Genomic DNA, 22,322 nt, shown 5'->3' on the forward strand with positions numbered 1-22,322 from the left:
TTTTTTTTTTTTTTTTTAGTTTCTCTGGTATTTTACCTGATTGATGTATTTGGCTTTAAAATACGAGTTGAGCATAACTTGCATAAAACTAAATCTATTCCAAGTTTTCAAACATACGCCGAATGTTTATAGTCATTTTAAAGATATTTTTCTCACAAATAATAGATTATATAGTAAGGATTTTGTTAAATAGCGCGTGGGTGGTTCTTTTCAGAGATTAAATTACTTTAATGGACCTTTTGATATTAAGTTACAAGTGATAAAATAATCTACTTTAGTTAGTATGATGTGTTTAAAACTTAATGTCTATAATTTATATGACCATTCGAATGGCATGCAAGTGTGTTGAACTTCAAGAATGAGATATCCTTGCAGGAGTCATTCAAGAAGTGCACAAAAGATGGGTAAAATGAAAACGGCTAATTATATCATGACGAATGGAAAAAGAAAAAATGCTTACACGGGAGTTGTCTCTAACAAATGTATCAGTAGGGTAATTTTGAAGATCTTTATTTAGTATCAAACATGACACATGAACCAGTTCTCCAGGATGGCTCAATCTGGATGAGCCTGCATGGTGTGAAATAAAAGGACAAGGCTGCTTTGTTTTAATAAGAAAAGCTGATGTAACAACACTGAACGTCAGAACTGAGCAGTAGATGGTTGCTGTGTTTGTATTGCATTTCCAAAAGATATGAAGAAGCATGAAAGCGCGGATGAGCTGGTGAAAACATTCTCAAACCGATTCTGTCAACAGGTTTTTACAAGAGCGCACTAATCTTTTGAAAGTTCAGGTTTTATTAGACTGAAAGTGTGAATATGTCCTTTCATTTTATGCACTTCCTTGGTCATTCATGTTATGATGCTGGCTTTTTTTTAAAGCTGGAATTAAGATCAAACTGAGCTTTACGTCGTCTCTAAACAGAAATATATTGCACTCTAAGTTTCCACAGTAAACAGTACAACAGAGAAAAAAGAACCCAGATTTGTTTTGTGCATTTATATTTTACTGTCCTGTGTCAACAGATTAAAAACAACAATGTGAATAATGCAAACCTCTTGGGGGGGGGGGGGGGGGGGGCAAAAAAACAAACATGAAGAGCAAGCTGCAGCTTACCTGCATATGTGCATTTCTGTCTATTGACAAAACACTCCCTATTGAGTTTACTCTTCCCATTGTGTTTGTTCTCATGTAGTTCATTTACTTTGTTCAATTAGTAAAAGACAAGAAAACTTATTATATTGTAAAACAAAGAAGACCTGCTGCTGTCACCAGACCCATTTATTATTATCATTTGATTCGTACATGTCCTGTATTTCTTGAGTGTGAACACACTGACCTTCGCTCTGCGGACTCTGGAGGAAGGAAACAGATCTCCTGAAGTGTGTGTCACCTCGTCCTGGTGTACCAGACACTCACCTCAGTGTGCGGCGGCGCAAAGCTGCCATTCACAGATGTCTAGTTTCACTATAAATATCACTATGCTCAACATTCCCGTTGTGTTTCGCATCAGTTTCAGGTTTGTTGATTACTTTTTGTGACACCGAAATGCAGCAAAACGTGTCTCCAAGGAGAGAGAGTAAACCTCTGCTGCTGTCTCTTTACAGCTGTGCACCATGTTTTCACTGTATTACAACTTGGAAAAAAAAACAACTAAACAAAACACTTGACTCAGAAATCCTCAGGCCTCATCACACCATCGGACTCACCAGCACCGCTCTAAACTGGGTCAGATTGTGCCTCACTGACAGACTGAGAGTATGTCTCCATCAGTGGCTCCAGATCTGCCTAGTAACTAGCATGAGCCCCGTCCTTTCCAATATGTACATGCTTCCCCTTGATCACATCATCAATGAACATCACCCCTCACACCTCTACTCGCTTGTTCTACTCCAACCGGCTCCACCTCCAGGCTTTCTGCTCCCCAACTCCTGGCCTGTGTAGTGGTTACCCTGCACACCGGAGAAGCTCTCCAAACCCTGCAGAGCTCCAAGAAATCACTAAAAACTTCCCTATTTTAGGCCTATGACCTTTGATCTCTTTTCCTCCTTGTAACGGTTTTGATCAACCTTGCAGATGCCTGCTTTAATACGATTTTATCTTTCATTTTGATTTTTATGTCTCTAAGCTTTGATTTTGTAATCCTCGTATGAGAATTTGAGGTTTTGTCCAAATGTAATGTGCTTTGCAATTAAAAATGCATTATTATTGTTAATATTATGACAGTGTGATGTTGTTTTATCGTGTTGAATTAAGTCTTCCAGAAAATTTTGAACTAAATTAGTTACGGATGATCAACAATTATTTCCTACTGGAGTATATAAAGCCTGTGAATTGATACCTACGGTAAATTCATTTTGGGACATGCATTTTAGACGAACTACAGCTGAGGTACTTTGTGATAAACTGTTAAATACATGAGAGTAGCAGCCTTAAAATGTTAGACATAACATGTCCAGTGTGCGTTATTCACAAGAGCAGCTGTCTGTCCTTGGTGTATATCAGCATGCTTGTTCTACGTCTACAGTTTGTGTCGGTGTCATAAAGTGGGATGCAATAACAGTCAGGCTCAAGATTACTCCTCTAGCGCTCATTCCCTTTTCTGCAAGAAAAAAAAAATCAATTAAATAGATAAAGATGTTTTTTAAAAAAGAAAGTGAAGCTCTAAAAAAATAAAGTGACATTTCCAGTGCACATAGTGTAGCTTCACAGCCTGAAGAGCACTTGTGCTGTTCACAGTACTGAAGCGAGGCGCAGGGTCAGTCCGTCCGCTTTCACGTCATCGTCCGGCCTTCATAGTCCTTGTTCCAGGCCCAGAGCCGAGCCCAGCATCGCCCTGACTTTGCACATCCCCAGAGAAGCTCGGACGCTCAGCCAGGAGCAAGGTGGCGATGAATGCACGTCGGCCCAGTAGTGCAGCATCTCCCTGGGTGGGATGTGATGGATGGACACCATGGCCTGATAGCAGCAGCGTCCGTACGGCACGCCCGGACCGCCGGAAAACAAGGGGCAGTGCGAGGGCAGCACTCCGGCCGTCCGGGCGCACAGACCGACGAACACGTCCTCGGGAGGCAGGGGTGTGGACAGAGGTGACGCTGACGCTGCCAGGGAAATTTTCAGGAGTGCAGAGCGGGACAGGATGTAGGCCGTGCCGCTACAGTAGTCTGGAAAGATGGAGTGGGGGTAGGCCCCGGAGGGGAGGTAGTGCTTGCTGTCTGGGTCTCGGTCCGGGGCCACTCGAAGGTGCACCCGGCCGAGGTACAGGTCTCCTTGTTCATAAGGGTTGCGGCTCTTGTTCAGGAAGTGCAGCAGGGCGCTGGGGTTGAACAGGACGTCGTCATCTACCTTCGCCATGAAGTGAGCCTGCGGGCAGAAGCGGCGGGCCCAGCCCAGCAGCGACAGGGTCTTCAGGGTCAGGTTGGAGTAGGTGTCCATGAATCGTCCCTGGATCAGGTCTCCTTTCTCTCTGGCCTCCTCTATCAGGAGCTTAGCCAATCCGGGGTCCGACGGCACCCCCACCATGAAGAGGGTCATGACCCGCAGCCCTCTCACCTCCACCTCCCCGCCCCAGGTGTCCCTGACGGCTTGGCGCGCCCTCTGATTGGCAGGGGCAGAGGTCACCAGGACGATGAGGTAAGGCTTGGCGCGCTGGCACACGAGTGGGCTGGGCATGAGCAAGAACTCCTCGGGTCTGGTGGGAGGGACGCTTTGCGGAGGGATGATGCCGGCGTGCTGCTCCACCACCGTGTTCATCCTCATGGAGGTCACCCACGACTCGATGAAGTCCACAAAGAGCAGAGCCAGCAGCGCGGCGCAGACCCCCGCCGCGCAGAAGAGGGGCAGCGTGCCCAGCCGGCCCCCTCGCTTTCCGAGCCGGGTCTTCCACATCCACAGCACCCGTCCGATCATGACCCGCAACCGCTGTCACAGCTTAGACGACCGCTGACCTCCCCCCGGATGTCCCCTCTTTTGTCTCCTGTCTTCTACGAACACCCCGCTGTCATTGCGTCTTTCTGCGCGTGGTCTCACCTCTCCGCCCGCTCGTGCCGCGTCGCTCGGGGGGGGGGTGGGGAGCCAGTGGTCCGCTGCAGCAGCCGGAGGAGAGAGGATCCTCCGTGAGGATCCGGTAGTCCAGTGTTGATGCAGCTGCAGGACCGCTCGCTTTTATAAAAGTGGGAAATGCAGCTGCGCAATTGGATGGGTCGATTCCTCAGCAGCAGCCCGGAGCTGAGGCAGCGTGGAGGTCGGTCTGTCAGAGTGGGTCAGACTTTGAGACACTCCACCCCCCTGTTAGGAAGACCTGTCCACATATCTGTCTTTAAAAGACATTTTTTTTTTCGATTAAAATCCGATAGAAGTTCCGACACCTTGAAGCAAACACACTTCTCACCGAGGCTTCCTCTGCTGTGAGCATTCGCTTCGTAAATGATGTAAATTCAAATACACCCATCTACATGAAGGAACACGATCTATTTCTGAAATGCGGACCAAAAATAGCCAGTCGACTCTTATTTTTTTTCAAGAGCAAGCACTTACGTGGCGATTAAAGCTGACAAATAGGCCAATAATGGCGAAGCATCTCTCGCCTGCAAGGTTTAAAAAGGCTCATCTTGTAATCTTTGCATCGAAATCCACGTAAGATTTTGAGTCAAGTTAGAAAAAAAAGAAAGAAAGACAGAACTTAAGCTTTCAACGAAAAGAAGCAAGACATATCTGAAGAATTATCTGTTCATCGTGCATATTCTGAATACGAGGCTCTGCTTTGCGCCCATTGTCTTTCTGCACAGAGGAGCCCATCACACCTGGTGGAGCAGGGCGACCCCTGCTGGCCACTCTGTGGTAACGCTTATTTCATTTCACTGAAGAGGGGTGTAGAAGCTCTGCATGTCTTTTGATCAGTTCATAAATTGTTTCGTTTTTTTAGGTTTTCCCGTTATTTAAGGTGCAACTCTAGAGCATAACACTGTAAAAAGTGAGGTGTCCTCTTTAGAAGAAGCTGAGTGGCATTGCTGTGGACAGCATGTCTACTTGGCAGGACAGAGGTCAACTGCACATTCGGGCATGACGTGATTCTTCTCCTTTTCCACAGAGAAAGAACTGAAACGTCTCAAAATGTCATTCACAGTTGTGCTTGCTCAAGAAGAACGTTGCTCAACACGCACTTTGTGCAAATATTTCAATCTGTATACTTAAAAGTGGCCCCACAGAATAAAAACTACTGGCTTGAGGAGGATGGTGACTCAAAAATAGACATGGACGTATACAAATACACAAAGATATTTTAAGAGAATAAAGAAGACATGAGATTAAATCATTTGATGTAAATGCCCATAGTTTCAAGCATATTTTAAGCACTGAAGTGTGTGCAGTCACCTGACACACACACACACACACACACACACACACACACACACACACACACACACACACACACACACACACACACACACACCATATACTCGAGGCAAGAGGAGAAAGTTCATTCGTCGTCATTTGCACCATTAGTAATTACAATTGTTTATCTGTCTGTTGAGTAGCTACATACTTTGTCATTGTTTTTACACTATGACAACGCAATACCAAGCCATTTTTCTTTCTTCTCACAAATGATTCTGACAAAAAAAATCATAAAGACAACATGTTGCATATGATTTCATTTAAATTACTCCCTCCAAGTAATTTATATATGTATATACATATATATGTATACACACACACACACACACACACACACACACACACACATATATAAGGTTATCATATGATAAGGTTATATATATATATATATATATATATATATATATATATATATATATATATATATATATATATATATATATGTGTGTGTGTGTGTGTGTGTGTGTGTGTGTGTGTGTGTGTGTGTGTGTGTGTGTGTATAGAAGGCTATCATATGTCTTGACTCTGTATGCCTTGGGAGATGAAAGTGTATTCTTAATTTATTTCAGACATGTATACACCTTGCTGTTTTTTCCCACCATTTCACCGCTTATGGAACTTAATCAAACAAACATAAAATGTCAATTAAATTAAGTTAAATTAAGTCCATAGTCGGTCAGACATGATGACGTCAGTGCTGTCTGGCTCGCGCCGTGGGTTAGGGAAGGGGGGGGGGGGGGGGGGGGGGGTGTCGGCGCGAGGGGGAAGCGAGAGGAGGAAGGAGGGGAAAAAAAGCTGAACCATCATCACCGCGCTGTCGGTGCGGGGTCACGAACTATGACCTTTAACAGAAGAAAACCAAAACAAATATTTTATAAAATAGCTCAGCGCCCCAGACCCGCGGCCGCCGCTCGCCGGAGGTAAGTGTCAGTCCCGGGGTGAAAACAGTAGAAAGCTCTCCGGGATACCGGAGCATAAAAACACCGCAGCTAATCTCCCGGCTAGCTCGTTAGCTCGCCGCTGCGGAGCTCCCTCCCTGCCCGTCTCCGGCTCCGGCTGCTCCAGATCCGGGCATGGAGCAGATGGAGCTCCGGAGGGCAGCCTCGCTGATGCGTTAAAGTAGCTTTTAATAGGTGACACTGCTGTGGACTCGTCGGGAAGTAATCCGTGCATGGTGAAGTGACAGAGCCGGTGGGAGACGGGGGTCCAGGCTCCCCCTGCAGCTGTTTGCCTTTACTCTGCTAGCTGTGGATGAACTCGACCCTTTTACCTTTGCCATCGCGATGACAGCACTGCAGTGACATTACTACTTAATTCATGGCAGCTGCATTTTTTTACTTTCACTGTCAACTCGCAGACAGTCACATACTTTGTGGTCTGTGGAGAAAATTGGTGAATAATATTTATGATAAGTGCTGGTCTGCAGTGTTTTTGGATGACAGCCAGATCTCCATTTTGTTCTGTGTTGTGATGTGTGGAGGGACGGAGGTAATGATGGACAATGAGTCAGACCAATCAGTAAACAACCTGCAGCTGCTCTCCCCTCCCTCTGATCTGATCGCAGCACAGACTGTGCTGCAGCCACATTCATCAGTTTGCAACCAGTTTAAAGTGTGACACTCTGTTTTAACCCTGAATGACCCCAAATCTCAGCCCTAGACAGCCACAGGATTAACGTTTTTCAACACAAAAGCTTGCAAATCTACCTTTCCCAATCCTTTTCATGCAGCATTTCTCAGTTTACACCAAGCTTTCGGTAAAGTTTGAGCCACTGTTTGCTTAACAGAAAGTGTGATGAAGCACACATTTGCTGGAAAATTTATTTTAACCGGATAACGGCACATTAACAAAGTGACAGTGTTTAATCAGATTTGCTCATATTGTTACATAAATTTGTTTTTTCATCATTTTTGTAGGGTAGATGTCTTGTTTGTTCGATTAATTTGTCTCGACAAAGTCAACAAATACTGAATATGCGTTCACAAATTACATTAGGTTTTGTGCTTTACTACAGTTTCCACACATTCTCTAAGTAATATCCAAACCACAGCAAACTATAAATGTAGAACTGCTGAAATTTAAAAATGGCAGTATGGAAGGAATCAGAATAATTTCTGCACAAGTGCATTTTTTGACATTGTATTTCTGAGAGTAACCTTTGTAAATTTTAATTTAAACAAATGAAAACCTTAGAAGTGCCTCTCTGCTTGGATTCTGATATTAACTGTGTTTATGTATTCATGCAACAAGTACTTGTTCCTCTAGAGATTTATTTTTTTCTTAATCCCGGTCCTTGAATACCCCCTGCCCTGCATGTTTCTGACGTCCCCGCTCTGGTACACTTGATCCAAATGAATGTGCTCGCCATCAAGCTCTGCAGAGGCCTGATAACGTTTCACTGTGGATGCACTCTTATTACAAAATAAGGAGCTGCTGCTGCAGCTGCTGGTGATGCGGTGGTATGGGAATTGTAAGATGATTGATGCTGCTTTCAGTCGTCAGGTTTTGGGATTTATAAAGGATGTATAATTAGATTCAGAAGGCGCCAATGCTGCGCCAAACTCAGCAAGCACATAGAGAAACACTGTGGGTTCATTTCAACGTGTCTGAAACCAGAAATAAAAGCAGTGAGTCTACGAAGAAGCTGTGGTATATGTATAAAAAGTAGTACTTTTTTTTTTGGAGGGAGTGTCTCACTTTTTGTTGCCTTCTTTTTCACTTTTTTTTTTTCCATTTAGCTAATACTTATATATATTTTTTAACCTTTAATTCAGAGTTTTGTCTTAGGAGCAATCACAGGACTGAGAGAAGCATAAAACAGACTGAAGTATTTTGTGTCAGCTGTGCTCAATTTACTCCTGTTCATAGAAGAGCAGCAATAACAATGACTGAAATCCTATTTCATGCTCTGATCAGCCACAATATGTCTAACATTGCTCCCCTGTGGCAGCCAGTCCAGTGTTTTGCGTCTTCTGACACATTTCTATCACAAGCAGTGTTAACCTCTTAAAAGCTTATCATTTGATTCGAACCACATGAGAGAGCCTTTACTCCAGGCTCCAGCCAGGATATGAATAAAGGTGTGTGCTGCTGGAAAGTTTTTGTATCTGATATGTATTTAAATGCATATTAACTGTTGTGACAATCAGATTGTTTCATGAAGTGTTGGTATGAATTTTGAACTTGATGTCTGCGCCTGCTGGAAGGCAGTTTTGAAACCCTTTTTATGAAAATAGTTGCAGTTGAGCAGATAAATGACCGATCGGACAAAGCGATCAAGATGATTTGAATATTTGTCTGTTTTATTTGATTAAAAAATCACTGCAAAAGATCTTCCCTCAGTAGTCCGAGGTCGTCTATGTCAGCTTTGTCTTTTCTGAGGTCGTCACTGCTGCAATATTGTATACTTGGCAACACTGTTTGTCCTTCCTGCTGCCACCGGGATCCAATCCCAACTACCCCCTCTCAAAATAGTGCACCACTCTTGAGCCTATGCCCACAGTAATTTATTTAAAATGTATTTAAAAAAAATGTTCTAATGATAGGAATTATTTGGTTCTTAAAATGTGTGCTTTGCAAGCGGTCGCGTTTTAATGTGTTTGTATGTCGGTGTAACAGAGCATCGTCCCTGATTGACCGGCATTGTGATCAGTATAAAAATGTCTCGTGTGTTTTCGCTGCTCCTCTGCGACAGTGTTGTGGTTGATTAATGTCTCTGGCCTGTTTCCCAACAGACCTCACTAATGACCTTACATCATCATGACCACCAACCTGACTCTGCTCTCTCAGCAGAAAGCAGACCCCGAGCTCGAGGCAGAGGTGAGCTTGCAGAGGACAGTGTCATAATGCACTGCCTGCATACTTCCATAAAAACATCTTTCAAAATTGAAAATTGCATGGCGCTGCTTTATTGGGCTGTGTGGTTGCCATAGAGACATACTTTCTGCTCCCACTTGCATTTACCTAGACGTAGGCATTAGACCCACTCAAATGAAATGTATTTGTGCCTCAGACTTCTTGATCAACATGATTTGATCTTGTTTAACTGGCTTAGGTGTCGTCCTCTCCGTCAGACTCAGTGATGAGTGAGTCTCCTCAGCGCTTTCAGGTCATCTCCTCAGATTCCAGCACCACACCACAGCGAATACAGGTAACAGCGTCGCTGATGCCACTCCTTGACGATACAACAAATGACTGAGGTCTTCCCCTCTCCCGTCTTTGTGTCTTACCTCCTGCATCTCTTCCCACCCTCAGATTGTAACGGACCAGCAGACAGGTCAGAAGATCCAGATAGTGACAGCGATGAACCCGTCCAGTGCTCCCAAGCAGCAGTTCATTCTGACGACGGCTGACAGCTCCGGGGCGGGCAAGGTCATCCTGGCCTCACCTGACAGTCACAACACTAAGCAGCTCATCTTCACTGCGGCAGACAGCCTGATGCCTGGAAGGATACAGGTACAAATCTCCTCTAATAGCCACCTGTAGGTCAGCGGCTCCCAGCAGAGGGTCCCGGACCCCGTCTGAGGGTTGCAGGAGATCACAGCCTGAGGCTTCTGCCTGATCTGAAAGCTGTCAGCATTAGATTTGTACACGTTGAGGAAAACCTGGGAAAGTGTCTGTTGCTTTTAGTTTCGGGATAACCTGACAGTGTTTAGCTCCGCAGGGGGTCCGCAGCCCCGCTCAGATCTGGAAGGATCAAAGGAAACGGTGCTGGGAACCGCTGCCATAAAACATTTACTGACCGTGCTTTAGTTGAAATGTTGTCTTGTAGTTTTCGAAATTGTGTTTTGCACCCGATGTTTGGCGCTCGATTGGGATAAAACACTAAATTGTTGCGTTGTTTGACTCAATGTTCCAGATTGTCACAGATCCAGTGTCGATGGAGCGGCTGTTAGGACAGTCCGGGGACCTGAACCGACCCCAGCCGGTGGAGTACTGCGTGGTGTGCGGAGACAAAGCTTCAGGTAGCACAGCTGACGCTTCAGCCTGATGTTTCTAACAGTATGTTCAGCCTCAGCGTGTCAGTCATCTCACACACACACACACACACACACACACACACACACACACACACACACACACACACACACACGCAGTGACTCAGCCGCTCCGTGTGTGTGTGCAGGGCGTCACTATGGAGCCGTCAGCTGTGAGGGATGCAAAGGTTTCTTCAAGCGGAGTGTGAGGAAGAATCTGACCTACAGCTGCCGCAGTAAACAGGACTGCGTCATCAACAAACACCATCGCAACCGCTGCCAGTTCTGCCGCCTGAGGAAATGCCTTAAGATGGGGATGAAGACCGAGTGTGAGTTTACGTCCAAACTCAACCTGAAAATACACAAACAGACACTGTGGAGAAAATTGAGGAGGTGGAGCAAAGAAACTGGGACATGTTAGTTCAGGTCATGTTTGTGGAAGAGCTTGGAGAATTAGAATGATATGAATAATCTTTGATTTCCCTGCCCTGTGTAAGCTTCCAGTGAGACTGCTGTGATATCAAATGATCCATTTCGAGGCTGTTAAGGGATTTTGTGGATTTGAAATCCTGGTGTTAACCAGCCCTCAGTGATGAATTATTAAACCGTGGCGTTAGTGCTTTGATTCCATTAGTAGTTTTTAATTTTTGGGGGAATTTATTATCACATTGTGGTCTCCCTCTCGCTCTCTGTGGCCAACCTGAGCTCCTTCACTTACAGAGAGTGTGTTTACAATGGAAACTGTAAAAAGTGACCTATTGCCTCAGTGCAATAGGAACATTGCAGTTTATCAATACAGATAAAATGCTAATAGTGACTCTGCTGTCCGTCCTCAGCCGTACAGAGTGAAAGAAAACCCATCGATATTGTGCCCAGAGAGAAACACACCAACTGTGCTGCCTCCACCCAAAAGATCTACATCCGCAAAGACCTGAACAGTCCGCTCATCGCCACTCCAACCTTCATATCCGACACTGAGACGGACGGCTCCAGGTCAGTGGCGATCAGACCCACAGAGTTCAAGTTGTTGTTTGTTAAACGAACTTCTTTGGTGACTTTCTCTTGATACTTAGATCCAGCCTGCTGGACCAGGGGATGCTGGTCAACATCCAGCAGCCGGTCATTCAGAGCGACGGGACGTTACTGCTGGCCACCGACTCAAAGGTGAAGCTGATCCTCACTGCAGCAACCTGTCATCTCGCTTTTCTTCTTCTAGAATACCTTTAGACTCCCTGGTCTCTGTGATTTTTCTTTCCCTCATTTTGCTTCATTTATTTTTCTGAGGGCGAACAGTCAGCATGTTTCTTGTTTGTGCTCAGGTGGATTCTGGGCAGGGAGACTTGGGGACGCTCGCCAACGTGGTCACGTCGCTGGCCCACCTGAGTGATTCGCTGAAAGAAAACCTGCACAACGGCGACACCTCGGACAGCCAGCACGAGGAGCAGTCCGCCAGCGAGATAACACGGTGACTGCTCATCGCTCACGCTAACCGGCTGAAGTCCCGCCCCCAGCCGGTCCACTCACCCGTCCAGGGACTGACCCTCTCTATATGGACCGTGTTTGTTTCTCTCAGTGCCTTCGACACCCTGGCCAAAGTCTTCAACCCGCCCGAGGTGGAGGTCAGGCAGGGCCTGCTGGATAAGTCGCAGTGTGTCGGCGGAACGACGATCCAGCTGATCGGTCGAGACCAGGAGACGCCCATCATCGAAGTGGAAGGACCTCTGCTCACAGACAGCCATGTTGGCTTCAAGGTGGGCCCTGGCCGCTCCGTTGTTTGCGGTAAATCATTTGAATTGTGTTCTCAATCGTGTCTGCTTGACTGATCCAGCTGACCATGCCCAGCCCCATGCCCGAGTATCTGAATGTACACTACATCTGTGAGTCGGCGTCCAGACTGCTGTTCCTCTCCATGCACTGGGCTCGCTCCATCCCTGCCTTCTCAGCTCTCGGGTGAGGAATTAATTACACAGCACGCTCCTGTTTAGCATTAATATGTATGACTTTGCTCTTATGTATAAAACATGATTTCATTTTAATTTTTTTTTTAATATTTCTCAGTCAGGAGGCGAACACCAGCCTGGTGCGAGCCTGCTGGAACGAGCTGTTCACTCTGGGCCTGGCTCAGTGCGCTCATGTGATGAACCTGTCCACCATCCTGGCTGCCATCATCAACCACCTTCAGAGCAGCATCCAGGATGGTACGGCCCGCAGACCGCGCCGTCTTCTCACAGTAGGACCAACACATTAACAGGAGTGCAGAAATGTGGTTAATTTTTCATTTAAGATGTTTAAAAAAACAAGTAATAAACAAACTTTTATTGTCATTTAAAAAATTTGAGTGATTATCAGATTTCGTTGTGGTGAAGCATCTGGGAGAAATTTTTGATTTTACCATACGCTGGATTCCCCTGCTGTTGTCCTTGTAGGTAAATGAAGCAGAAATCAGTGTTTGGTAGAGCTGACATGTTTTATCTGTTCCTTTATGCCACTAGGTGGCAGTGTGGAGCCGCTCTAGTGTGTCTCAGTCCTGGCTTTAGAGTTCTGACTCACTGGTGCCTCTTTTTAGTTTGCTCTAACAAGCTACTTTACGTTAATGAAAAGTACATTGAAATGCCTTTTTTTAATTCGGCTGTCATCCTGGGCAATTTCATTTGTTTCACGTGGTAAAACAAAGTGTTATCACATAGATCACAGCAGCCATAATCTTCAGCCATTCAGCTGGATTATTGTAGGATATACTTATTTACATCCAGTAAAAATGTCACTTCTTGCATCTTGAACACTGAAAATATGAGTCATGGATAATGACTCAACGATCTGTGGATTTTCCTCCGTCTCAGACAAGCTATCAGGGGAACGAGTGAAGCAGGTGATGGAGCACATCTGGAAGTTTCAGGAGTTCTGTAACAGCATGACGAGGCTGGAGACGGACAGCTATGAGTACGCCTACCTGAAGGCCATCGTGCTGTTCAGCCCCGGTGAGTCCGAGAGTTTCACCTCCCAACCAGACTGAACTGAGGTGAAGTAAGTGTTGAGAATCTCCATGATGGAGCACGTCTGCTGTGTGTTTGACTGGTCAGATCATCCCGGCGTGGACACCGGAGGGCAGATCGAGAAGTTTCAAGAGAAAGCTCTGATGGAGCTGCAGGACTACGTGCAAAAAACCTACCCAGAGGACACGTACAGGTATCCTCCCCCCTCGCCACTCAGCTTCTATCCCTGCCAGTAATGTTTATTGATGTCTGAAGCTGTTTAAGTTTTGCACGTCTGTGTCTGTCAGCATAAACCCGATCCAAGTTTGGGGACTTGACTCTGTTCCACTTGTCATTGTCTCGGGGACAGATTGCACAGACTCTCATTCATGCACACATTTGCACTTATGGGCAATTCAGAGTCTTTGTGAGAAAGGTGCTACAGACTGGAGAGCTCAGTGCTGCGGTGGCTGTAAAGGAAGCGGAGAGATCCTGTATCCCGCAGCTCCTTCAGACAAGAACAACCGCTTACATCTCAGTGTGCAACCTCTTGCTACCTGTTCTGACTTGCCTGCTTTTATGTTTTAATTACTCATTTAAATTACCCCTGAATCATTTGTTTTTATAACATCTGAGCTACTTATTTATTTTTTTATGATGTAGCTGAAGTCACTACAGCGATTATTACACTGTAAGCCGCTGGACACCTTGATCAGTAAATTATTTTCTGCTCTACTTATTCAGACTCTGCGATTCATGACATTACTGACATCTTTCATTGATCATGTCTTTTGGTTGATCAATAATTTCTGGATATATATGCAATTACAAGACTAAAGTCATAAAACGACTGTAGAATAGAAACTATTGTCATCAGTTTCTAACAAAATCTTTTAAAATGTACCTTCACAAGTTAAGTCTGACTGACACATTAGCTGTTGTTGCTTTGGGGAGGCTGAGAGAGGACGGCTGTGATTTGTGCTTGAGTGGGAAGCTATGCTGGTTTTAGTTCTTGGAAGAATTAGTTGTTTGGCCTCCGTGCTTTACCTGCCGTCATGACCGCCCCCCTCATCAGCGTCGCTCTCTGAGTATCATTTTCAAAAAAGACACATTTCAGCTCGGTTTCAGAGTGGGTGTGAAACCTGCCTGCAGTAAAACCTGCTGGTAGTTTGCTGGTGAGCTGCAGTATCTGCCGACTGTGAGTGAATCAGTGAGTAAATGAGCTCAAAGGAAACTTTCATCATCCCCCAGGGTCAGCTTGTGAATAACAAACCACATTCATATAACCGAGTGAGGAACGGCTTCCGTCTTTCAGAGTTTGAATTTATACAGATCTGTCTGGTTACCTGACATAAATCTTGCTCTGAAAAACACATGAAAATCACTTTTTTTAGGATCCCTCGCATGTCTTTTTTTTTTTTGTCTTCAGACTGACTCGCATCCTGACGCGACTCCCGGCCCTCCGGCTAATGAACTCCAGCATCACGGAGGAGCTCTTCTTCACCGGCCTAATAGGAAACGTCTCCATCGACAGCATCATTCCTTACATCCTCAAGATGGAGACGGCCGAGTACAACAGCCAGGACTGTGACTCCACAGAATGACAGCCCATCGCTCAGCCCTGTCGGTTTGAAGAGTCTCCCCTTCAGGTACGCTCTCTGCCTCGCGGGGGTCGTCGGAAACCCCGCAGCAGCTCTCGTTTTCTAACACTGCATGGTGCAAAGTCATTCAGGAACACTCGGTAGATTTAGCAAAAAAAAAAAAAAACAACCAGACATTGGAATTTCAGAATGACTGAGAATGTTTAGCGGAGCCGGCGCAGCCCGTCGAGGAAAAATCCTCTGGAGCTGCAACTTCTCTCGTCTCCTTTAATATTAGTGCGGCACTTCTGCCTACATCACATCACTTCTGACCTCAGCCTTTCATACTGATTTAGCCTTATCGCACACATGCTCCCAAGCTGACAACACCATCCTTGTTTCCTTCAATGCCATTAAATAAAATACGTGGCAGGATATGAAGACGTTCTCATTTTGGAAAAAGAAGAAATGAAAAGTTTAGTGTCATTTTTTAAAATTAATTTGTGTTGCGATGTATTAAATACATCAAAAATAAAAGTTGAAATGTTATTTTCAACTTCATTTTGTGTTTAAGATGTTGATAAATTCAGGCTTTGCGACATTTCTGATGGTCATTGAAAATGAAATTAAAAAGCCTTCATTTATTTTGCACAGCTAAGTTTGATGAAGCGTTTCTGTAAAAATGACATTAAGCAGGTGAAAGTGCTAAAATCATGAATCTCTCCAGCAGTGGTGTCAAACTCATTTCAGCTGATGGGCCCCTCTTCAATACCTTCAAAATGAACGATAAAGATGTACAAGTATAGAGTTAAATTCTTTGCATTTATGTATCATTTTACAAAACTGATCCCGAACGACCTGAGATTTGATTATTAGTCACTCGTCACATCTGTGGCCCACGATCTGCTGTGAAACCAGAGCGTCCAAATAGAATATAAACCACTGATGAATCTCTGGAAATGTCTCCTTTATAACTATAGAAGTTGATCAGGTAACACCCTGTCTGGACCGCTTTCTGCCCTCAGACCATGAGTTTCACACCCCTGCTCCGAAGTGTTCAGGTATATTGACGAGCACACAGAATTTCATGAACTCGTTACAACCAGTTCCGTTTCAGCTTGAGGTGTAGCTCTGGCTCTTTAACTCGCCATCAGAATTCCTCAAGCGACATCAGCCGTTTCAGCTGACTTCACTCTCAGACGCTGTTCCGTTGTTTTGTTTTTTTTCCTTTTTGTGTGTGTTGCACTCCCAGAGCAGAGGTGGGCCCTGACAGTCGAGCCTGTTCACATGCACACGGATCAGAATCCGTTCTCTGCAGTTATCTAATTATTCAGGGGATCATGTAAACAGGGTAATTTGATATGACTTATGAGATAGCAGCATTCATCTGATGGACACACACACATTCATCACCAATACTCTGATGTCTTTCAGTGGCTCCTTTGATCAATTTGTGATCTGAACTGTAAGTGAGAAGTGTAGTGGGAAAAAAAATTATGAAGAAGACACCACAGAAATGCTGTGCAGTGGCAGAAAATGAAGATAGGCTCATAGAGTGGAGAGGAGATAAGTTTCATCTGAAATAAAATATATATAGTTTTACTGAATTTTCCAATAAAGTAAGACCAGATTTTGAAACTAACAGGTTTTAGTCTTATGCACTTACATATGAATTCTACTGAAATGTCAAGCAGGATCATTCATGTGCGTTTCTGAAGCGGATGGAAACATGTCAGATCATCACAGTAACCCGATCACTCCCGTCTTCATATTCACTCATGTGAACGGGCTCGATGTCTTCAGGCCGACGCCTTCATGAAATAAAGACATGATGGAGGATTTGGCCTTTAAATGCGTGGCAGGGCAGCGTCCCTGCAGGACCAGGAAGAGTCCACCTCTGCTCCGGTTCATCATGACCACGTTGCTAATACGACCTGTGCAATCGCCTCATCACTTTATGACAATCAGCTCTGTGTTGTCCCATCTCTCCGTCATGACCGGGGTTTTCATTTTCTCTATTTATCAACGGAAGTTCATTCTTTTGTAAAGAACCGGATCTTTGCTTTACAAGCTATGCGCGTGTGTAGCCATGCTACGGTTTTTTTTTTTTTTTTCATTATTGTTGTTTTGCTTTTGTATTCTTGTGCACATCAATCAGCTGTTGTGGCGTTCGACTGCATCCTCGCTGACTAAAACTTTGTGTTTTGTACGTTTTCCGAAAACCTTTGTTTGTTATGAACAAGTTTGCTTGTTACATACTAAGTGTACTTAAAGTACTTTTGGGCAGGTTTCCCTGACTTAAAAAAAATAATAATAAAAAGAGTTACGACTTGTTGGGAAGCCAGTCTCAAGTGCATTGATGTCTCAAAGACTGTATGGAGATATGCATCGGCTCCCCCTCGTGTAGAAAGCTTCAGAAAAAAAAAGCCTCCACAGCATCGTGAATGAAAAACGGGGATGTAAATAAGTCAACAGTGAGTTTGTCTTGTGAAATAAATGTCAAGTGTAATATTTGGGTTGAAAACCCAAACAGACTGTTTGTAAAGGCACTGGTGTGAAACGACCTTTGTACATGTAATTTCATTAAAATGAGTGCATGTTGTTTCTAAGCAGGGTTTTATAATCTCGTCGCTGTCTGCCCCACAAAGGAGCGTTGTTCTAATTTTTATAGTGCATTGCAATGCATGAAGAAGTTGCTTAAGCGCATTTTATTAAATGCTGTATGGAAAAATGTCAATTTAAATGTTGTGGCTTTAAAAAATATTTACCATGAGCAGCTCCTGCGCCAGAGGAAATCATTGTTTTTTTTTTGTTTTTGTTTTTTTTTTTATTGGTGGACTGAGTACGTTATGGTTAGAATTTTATACTGTGTAAATGTACTTTTGTTTTTCTGCTCATGTAAAATGTATTTCTTCTAACATTGAGAAGTTCTGAACAGCATTCATGTTTTACTCAAGTGGGTCACAACCTTACATTTCTACCTCACACCGATGAAGATATAAAGCAAAATGTATTATCGACTGAGCTCCTGTATCAGCATTCCAGTCTCTGAGGCCGGCTTCTCTGGAGCCGCTCATTTTAAACAAAATAAACAGTTATTCATGAAACGGGACTCCACTCGAGTTGTTCGGGTTGAAAACAGAATACGCAAAGACAGTTACACAGAAATACTAAAGTACTAAAGTAATGGCTACAATTAATGTCAATAAATTGTAATTGGGACTTTATTTTCCATTACGTTTGAATTATGTGTAATTGTATTCACACTGGTGACTGGTGTGATTCCAAGGCAGTTTAATGGTCTACACACACACCGCCACATACATACATAAACAGTGTCACAATCATTCAAAATATATCATCTGCATTTGAAAAGCGAACATGTCTTTACTTTTAACAGGCACAATTCCTTCTTCATAACTCCACTGTTTAACTTTTTATTTGCCGTTCTGTATTTTATGCCTTCATGTAAGTGGTGCCATGTTTGTAGTTCTATTAAAACTACAACTACCGTCGCTCTTCAGTGTGTCAGCGTGACGCATGACGTCATCAACACGCGTCCGCTCGGCGTGCTTGTGCGACTGTATACAGTCAGACATCAGGTGGTAAAATTGTGAATAAAAAAGCCTTCAAGATGCCGATGAAAGGACGGTTTCCCATCAGGAGGACTCTGGAGTATCTCCAGAAAGGAGATATCATCTTCAAAAACAGAGTGAAGATCATGACGGTGAACTACAACACGCACGGAGAGCTGAGCGACGGAGCAAGGTCAGACCGAAGAACCCACCATTGAACAATCTGGGAGTACACTCGCTAGAGTTAAAGAACAACGCTTGCTTTGAGGGTTTATCATATCGATAGAGATCAACCGCTACACTGATCCCGTAATGTCATGCAGGAGTCTCCTGATCCTCCATAACACTGAGAACACTGACAGTGTTTTCAGGCTTAGGCGAGTGAAGAGCTTCATCCAGTCTGTGACAGAGTCTGTAAATCTTCCGTGAATGAGTTTCATAAACACAGCTAAAGAAATTCCATGCCGACCGACTGCGCTGCGCAGTTAATGGATCCAACACGTAACAAGTCGGCTATGTATAATTCAGAAAATGCATAAGATCGATAGATTGAGCAAGTATAAATGTATGTTATTAGCAAAATGCGCAGCGTGATAGATGGATTTTTGCGCAAATAGCAGATCCCTTATTTTCGCATCGCAGTCTGTAGATGCCACAGATTAGCCCAAAGGGCACTGAACGTGTAAAGATGATATATGAAAAAGATCACGAGGATGTCATCTGAGATCCAAGTTTAAAAACAAAACTTTTTTTTTTTTAATTCATAAACTGACATTTACTTATAATGATGGATTACTGAACATGAAAAACAAAAAATCCACCATTGTGTTCAGCGTTGGTCCAATCAGAAAATCACATAAGACAGAATAAATATAAATTAAATAGATTATTATTAATATATACAAGGCTTAACAGTGACTAATAAAAGCATGGAAGAATTAAATTCACACATGAAAACCCCATTCATAAAGAAAAGTTAGTCTTATTGCCACAGAAACGGAGGATGTCCTGTGGTGCTCTGGACTCCGGTGTTGAGTCTGTTCATGGAGAGGCTGAGAGGCATCATTCAGGATGGACTTCAGTTTGGACCGGATCCTCCACTAGAACTCCTGAAACAGAGCCCATCTTCAGCCCCACCACTTCCCCGGCCTTTCTGATCTATTTGCTGAGCCTTTTGGTGTCGGCTATAACACAACACAGTACAATACAATAAAGAAAACCTGAATACTTATGATTTACTCAAATTTAACATATAACTTCCTGAAGTTTAAAAATACGTCTTTTCTTAATTTACTTTTCTAGTTCTATCAGTAAATCCACATTGTTGTTCAGATTAGCACAATTGTGTGTCTATTGGCAGAACTTATTCAGAACCCTTTATAATATACGTATGTCAGTTTACTTTACGTTGGGGTCACGAATCACAATTGTGCAAACAATACTCTACCAGAGTCTGATAAGAAATGTCAGTATAGGAAGTGTTTTAAATGCATTTGAATATTATTCCATTGAGTTCTTTCTCTCTCTCTTTCTTGCAGAAAGTTTGTGTTCTTCAATATTCCTCAGATCCAGTATAAAAACCCCTGGGTCCAAATAATGATGTTCAAAAACATGACGCCGTCACCGTTCCTGAAGTTCTACCTGGGTGTGTAGCCTCACGACGTTTTGAAAATCCTGATTTTACATAGATTGCATCAAAGTGAGGAAGGTTTTTCTTTTTCTTTTCTTTTCTTTTCCAGATGACGGGGAGCAAGTGCTGGTGGACGTCGAAGGGAAAGACCACAAGCAGATTTCACAGCATGTTCGGAAGATTTTGGGAAAATCAGGGTAAGAATTTGCTGACACACGCGCCCACTCGCTTTAGGTCTTATTGCACATTTTTAATGTAATGGCTTCTAGAATCATCAGTCACAAAGACGGGGAAAAATGTTTACAGGAATATTTAGGTGCATTTCTGAACTGAGATGCCACAAGGTGTAAAATCATCTGCTGTGACTCCAGACTAGGATCAGGTGCTTCCTGTTTGCAGTAGTTCCAGTTAATGTGGGAAATTGAAGGGACTGGACGGAGTTCAGCGAAGCCTCCACCTGTGTGTGATAACTCAGGGTGCATGTCAGGACGGACGCCGAGCCGGTCACTGTATGTGGCGACTCAGCCAGCGCTCAGAGGACAGAAATGAAATCTTTAGTTTGACATGTTTTGAGGCGAGGAAGAGAATTAAACCACAGTAAATTCCTCGTTTCATTTGTGACTACTCTGTAATTACAAGACCTGCCTTTTCATTAGTTGCCTTGATTTCAGTGTATCTGTGTGGCGGACATGATTTTGTGCTGGACTGAGTTCAGCCTGCATGAATTTTACTCTTCCCATCCTTTTTTTTTTCTTCTTCTTTTTTTTTTTTGGACATTCACACATTTTGAATTTCCTCGTCGGAAAGGCCAAACTCCCGCTGAGACCAGACGATCTGTTTGTGTGTCCGTCTCCGCAGGGAAGTGCTGCAACGGGAGGCTCAAGCCAAGATGCAGGCGTCCAACCCCGCCAACTTCGGGCCAAAGAAGTACTGTCTGAGGGAGTGTATCTGCGAGGTGGACGGCCAGGTGCCGTGTCCTGGCACCACGCCGCTGCCCAAGGAGATGACGGGCAAATACCGAGCGCAGATGGCAGCGTCGCAGGAGTGAGAATCTGCGGAGCGCAACGGACTCCTGAAGATTTGCTCCAAACGTCTTCGCAGCGTTGTGACTTTTTGTTTGGTTTTTTTTTTTATACGACGGCATGAAAGCGGCGGCGCTCCCCGGGAGCTGAAACTCTGGACCGCGTTCAATAACCCGACTTCACTGCTCGTCTTTGAGCAGAACGTGTTTAACAGAGGAACTCCCCCACCGATGGTTCAGCAGAAAACCGGAGCAGGACACTGTCATGTTAAGAATATCCAAATAAAAGCCAGATTCGCCCCGGCGGCTTTACTTTGTTTGCCACTCCAAATTATAGTAAAACCTCATTTCTTTTAACATGTTACTTCAGCTTGCAAGATGTGAACTCATTTTGAATATGACTTTCACCTCATCTCTACGGATGTGTAGCATTCTGTCTTATAATGCAGTCTGTGATCTTTGAGGAATTCACTATTTTCGAAGAGGAAAGCGTCACATTTTAGTCAAATTCATCATTTTCGGTCTGGACTGAAGGCAAAAAAACAGTTTAAACTTTTTAGATTCATCTGAAGACAGAACAGTTTCCCAGTTAAATTTTAATGAGTTTTGGCTCAGAACGCTCCGGGACTCTGCTCACTCTTCTTTGATCGCACAGTGAACGGTGCTCGGTGCTCCTCGGCCCATGCAGTGGTTCCAGAACAGAGGAACACACTTCCTGTATCGGTACGGTGGAGGTTTCCAGGTCAATTTTACATTAGAAACATATATTTCTGCTATTCTAGTCCAACCCACTGTAATCTATGAGATTTGATCCAGAAGAACAAGAAGCAACCACAATTTACTGTAGACGAGTTATTTTTTTTTTATTGGTGCTGAGATGGAATCTTCTAGAGTTTGAACGTTTTCATTTGCCGTCATGAACAGAGACAAGTGGCTGAACTGAATTCACGCACCACCAAGCATCTTAACGTTGCAGATTTGGCATTAAAAAGCTCCGGCGGGTGTCTGGAGTAGGCAGCGCGAGATCGGCAGACGAAAACCAAACAGTTTGATTCATGTTAGTGGTAATACTTGCTGGCGTTCATGTAGTGTTAGTATACCTGACAAAACAACGTCTCAAATGTTTCTTTGACCTAAAGGCTGAATAAATCTGCACAAATATGGATTATT

At 44.0% G+C, this 22,322-nt stretch overlaps 3 protein-coding genes across 3 annotated transcripts; 2 read left to right on the plus strand and 1 right to left on the minus strand.

The window, feature by feature from the left end:
- Positions 1–546: 546 nt before the first annotated feature.
- Positions 547–4,306, minus strand: b3galt4 (UDP-Gal:betaGlcNAc beta 1,3-galactosyltransferase, polypeptide 4). The gene has a single exon (XM_030117871.1). It carries the CDS (start codon positions 3,908–3,910, stop codon positions 2,795–2,797), a length of 1,116 nt encoding a protein of 371 aa, XP_029973731.1. The 5' UTR covers positions 3,911–4,306; the 3' UTR covers positions 547–2,794.
- A 1,857-nt stretch (positions 4,307–6,163) lies between these two features.
- nr2c2 (nuclear receptor subfamily 2, group C, member 2) lies at positions 6,164–17,929 on the plus strand. The gene is made up of 15 exons (XM_030117869.1): positions 6,164–6,318; positions 9,133–9,217; positions 9,453–9,548; positions 9,653–9,853; positions 10,257–10,362; positions 10,524–10,703; positions 11,211–11,367; positions 11,448–11,538; positions 11,694–11,839; positions 11,948–12,125; positions 12,203–12,324; positions 12,433–12,572; positions 13,215–13,352; positions 13,455–13,560; positions 14,776–17,929. Exons 2-15 carry the CDS (start codon positions 9,158–9,160, stop codon positions 14,948–14,950), a joined length of 1,896 nt encoding a protein of 631 aa, XP_029973729.1. The 5' UTR covers positions 6,164–6,318; positions 9,133–9,157; the 3' UTR covers positions 14,951–17,929.
- Positions 17,930–18,470: 541 nt separating this feature from the next.
- mrps25 (mitochondrial ribosomal protein S25) lies at positions 18,471–21,451 on the plus strand. Its single transcript, XM_030117874.1, has 4 exons — positions 18,471–18,694; positions 20,040–20,146; positions 20,241–20,328; positions 20,990–21,451. The coding sequence occupies exons 1-4, from the start codon at positions 18,561–18,563 to the stop codon at positions 21,177–21,179; spliced, it is 519 nt and encodes a 172-aa protein (XP_029973734.1). The 5' UTR covers positions 18,471–18,560; the 3' UTR covers positions 21,180–21,451.
- The last annotated feature ends 871 nt before the right edge of the window (positions 21,452–22,322 follow it).

This window comes from Salarias fasciatus, chromosome 20 (assembly GCF_902148845.1).
Source record: "Salarias fasciatus chromosome 20, fSalaFa1.1, whole genome shotgun sequence".
Classification (NCBI taxonomy): Eukaryota; Metazoa; Chordata; class Actinopteri; order Blenniiformes; family Blenniidae; genus Salarias; species Salarias fasciatus.

Coding starts and splice junctions, on each gene's coding strand:
- mrps25 (XM_030117874.1), top strand. CDS start 18,561: ATGCCGATGAAAGGACGGTTTCCCATCAGGAGGACTCTGGAGTATCTC. Junction 18,695..20,039: donor GAGCTGAGCGACGGAGCAAG/GTCAGACCGAAG, acceptor TCTTTCTTGCAG/AAAGTTTGTGTTCTTCAATA. Junction 20,329..20,989: donor AAGATTTTGGGAAAATCAGG/GTAAGAATTTGC, acceptor CCGTCTCCGCAG/GGAAGTGCTGCAACGGGAGG.
- b3galt4 (XM_030117871.1), bottom strand. CDS start 3,910: ATGATCGGACGGGTGCTGTGGATGTGGAAGACCCGGCTCGGAAAGCGA.
- nr2c2 (XM_030117869.1), top strand. CDS start 9,158: ATGACCACCAACCTGACTCTGCTCTCTCAGCAGAAAGCAGACCCCGAG. Junction 10,704..11,210: donor GATGGGGATGAAGACCGAGT/GTGAGTTTACGT, acceptor GTCCGTCCTCAG/CCGTACAGAGTGAAAGAAAA. Junction 13,353..13,454: donor CATCGTGCTGTTCAGCCCCG/GTGAGTCCGAGA, acceptor TTGACTGGTCAG/ATCATCCCGGCGTGGACACC.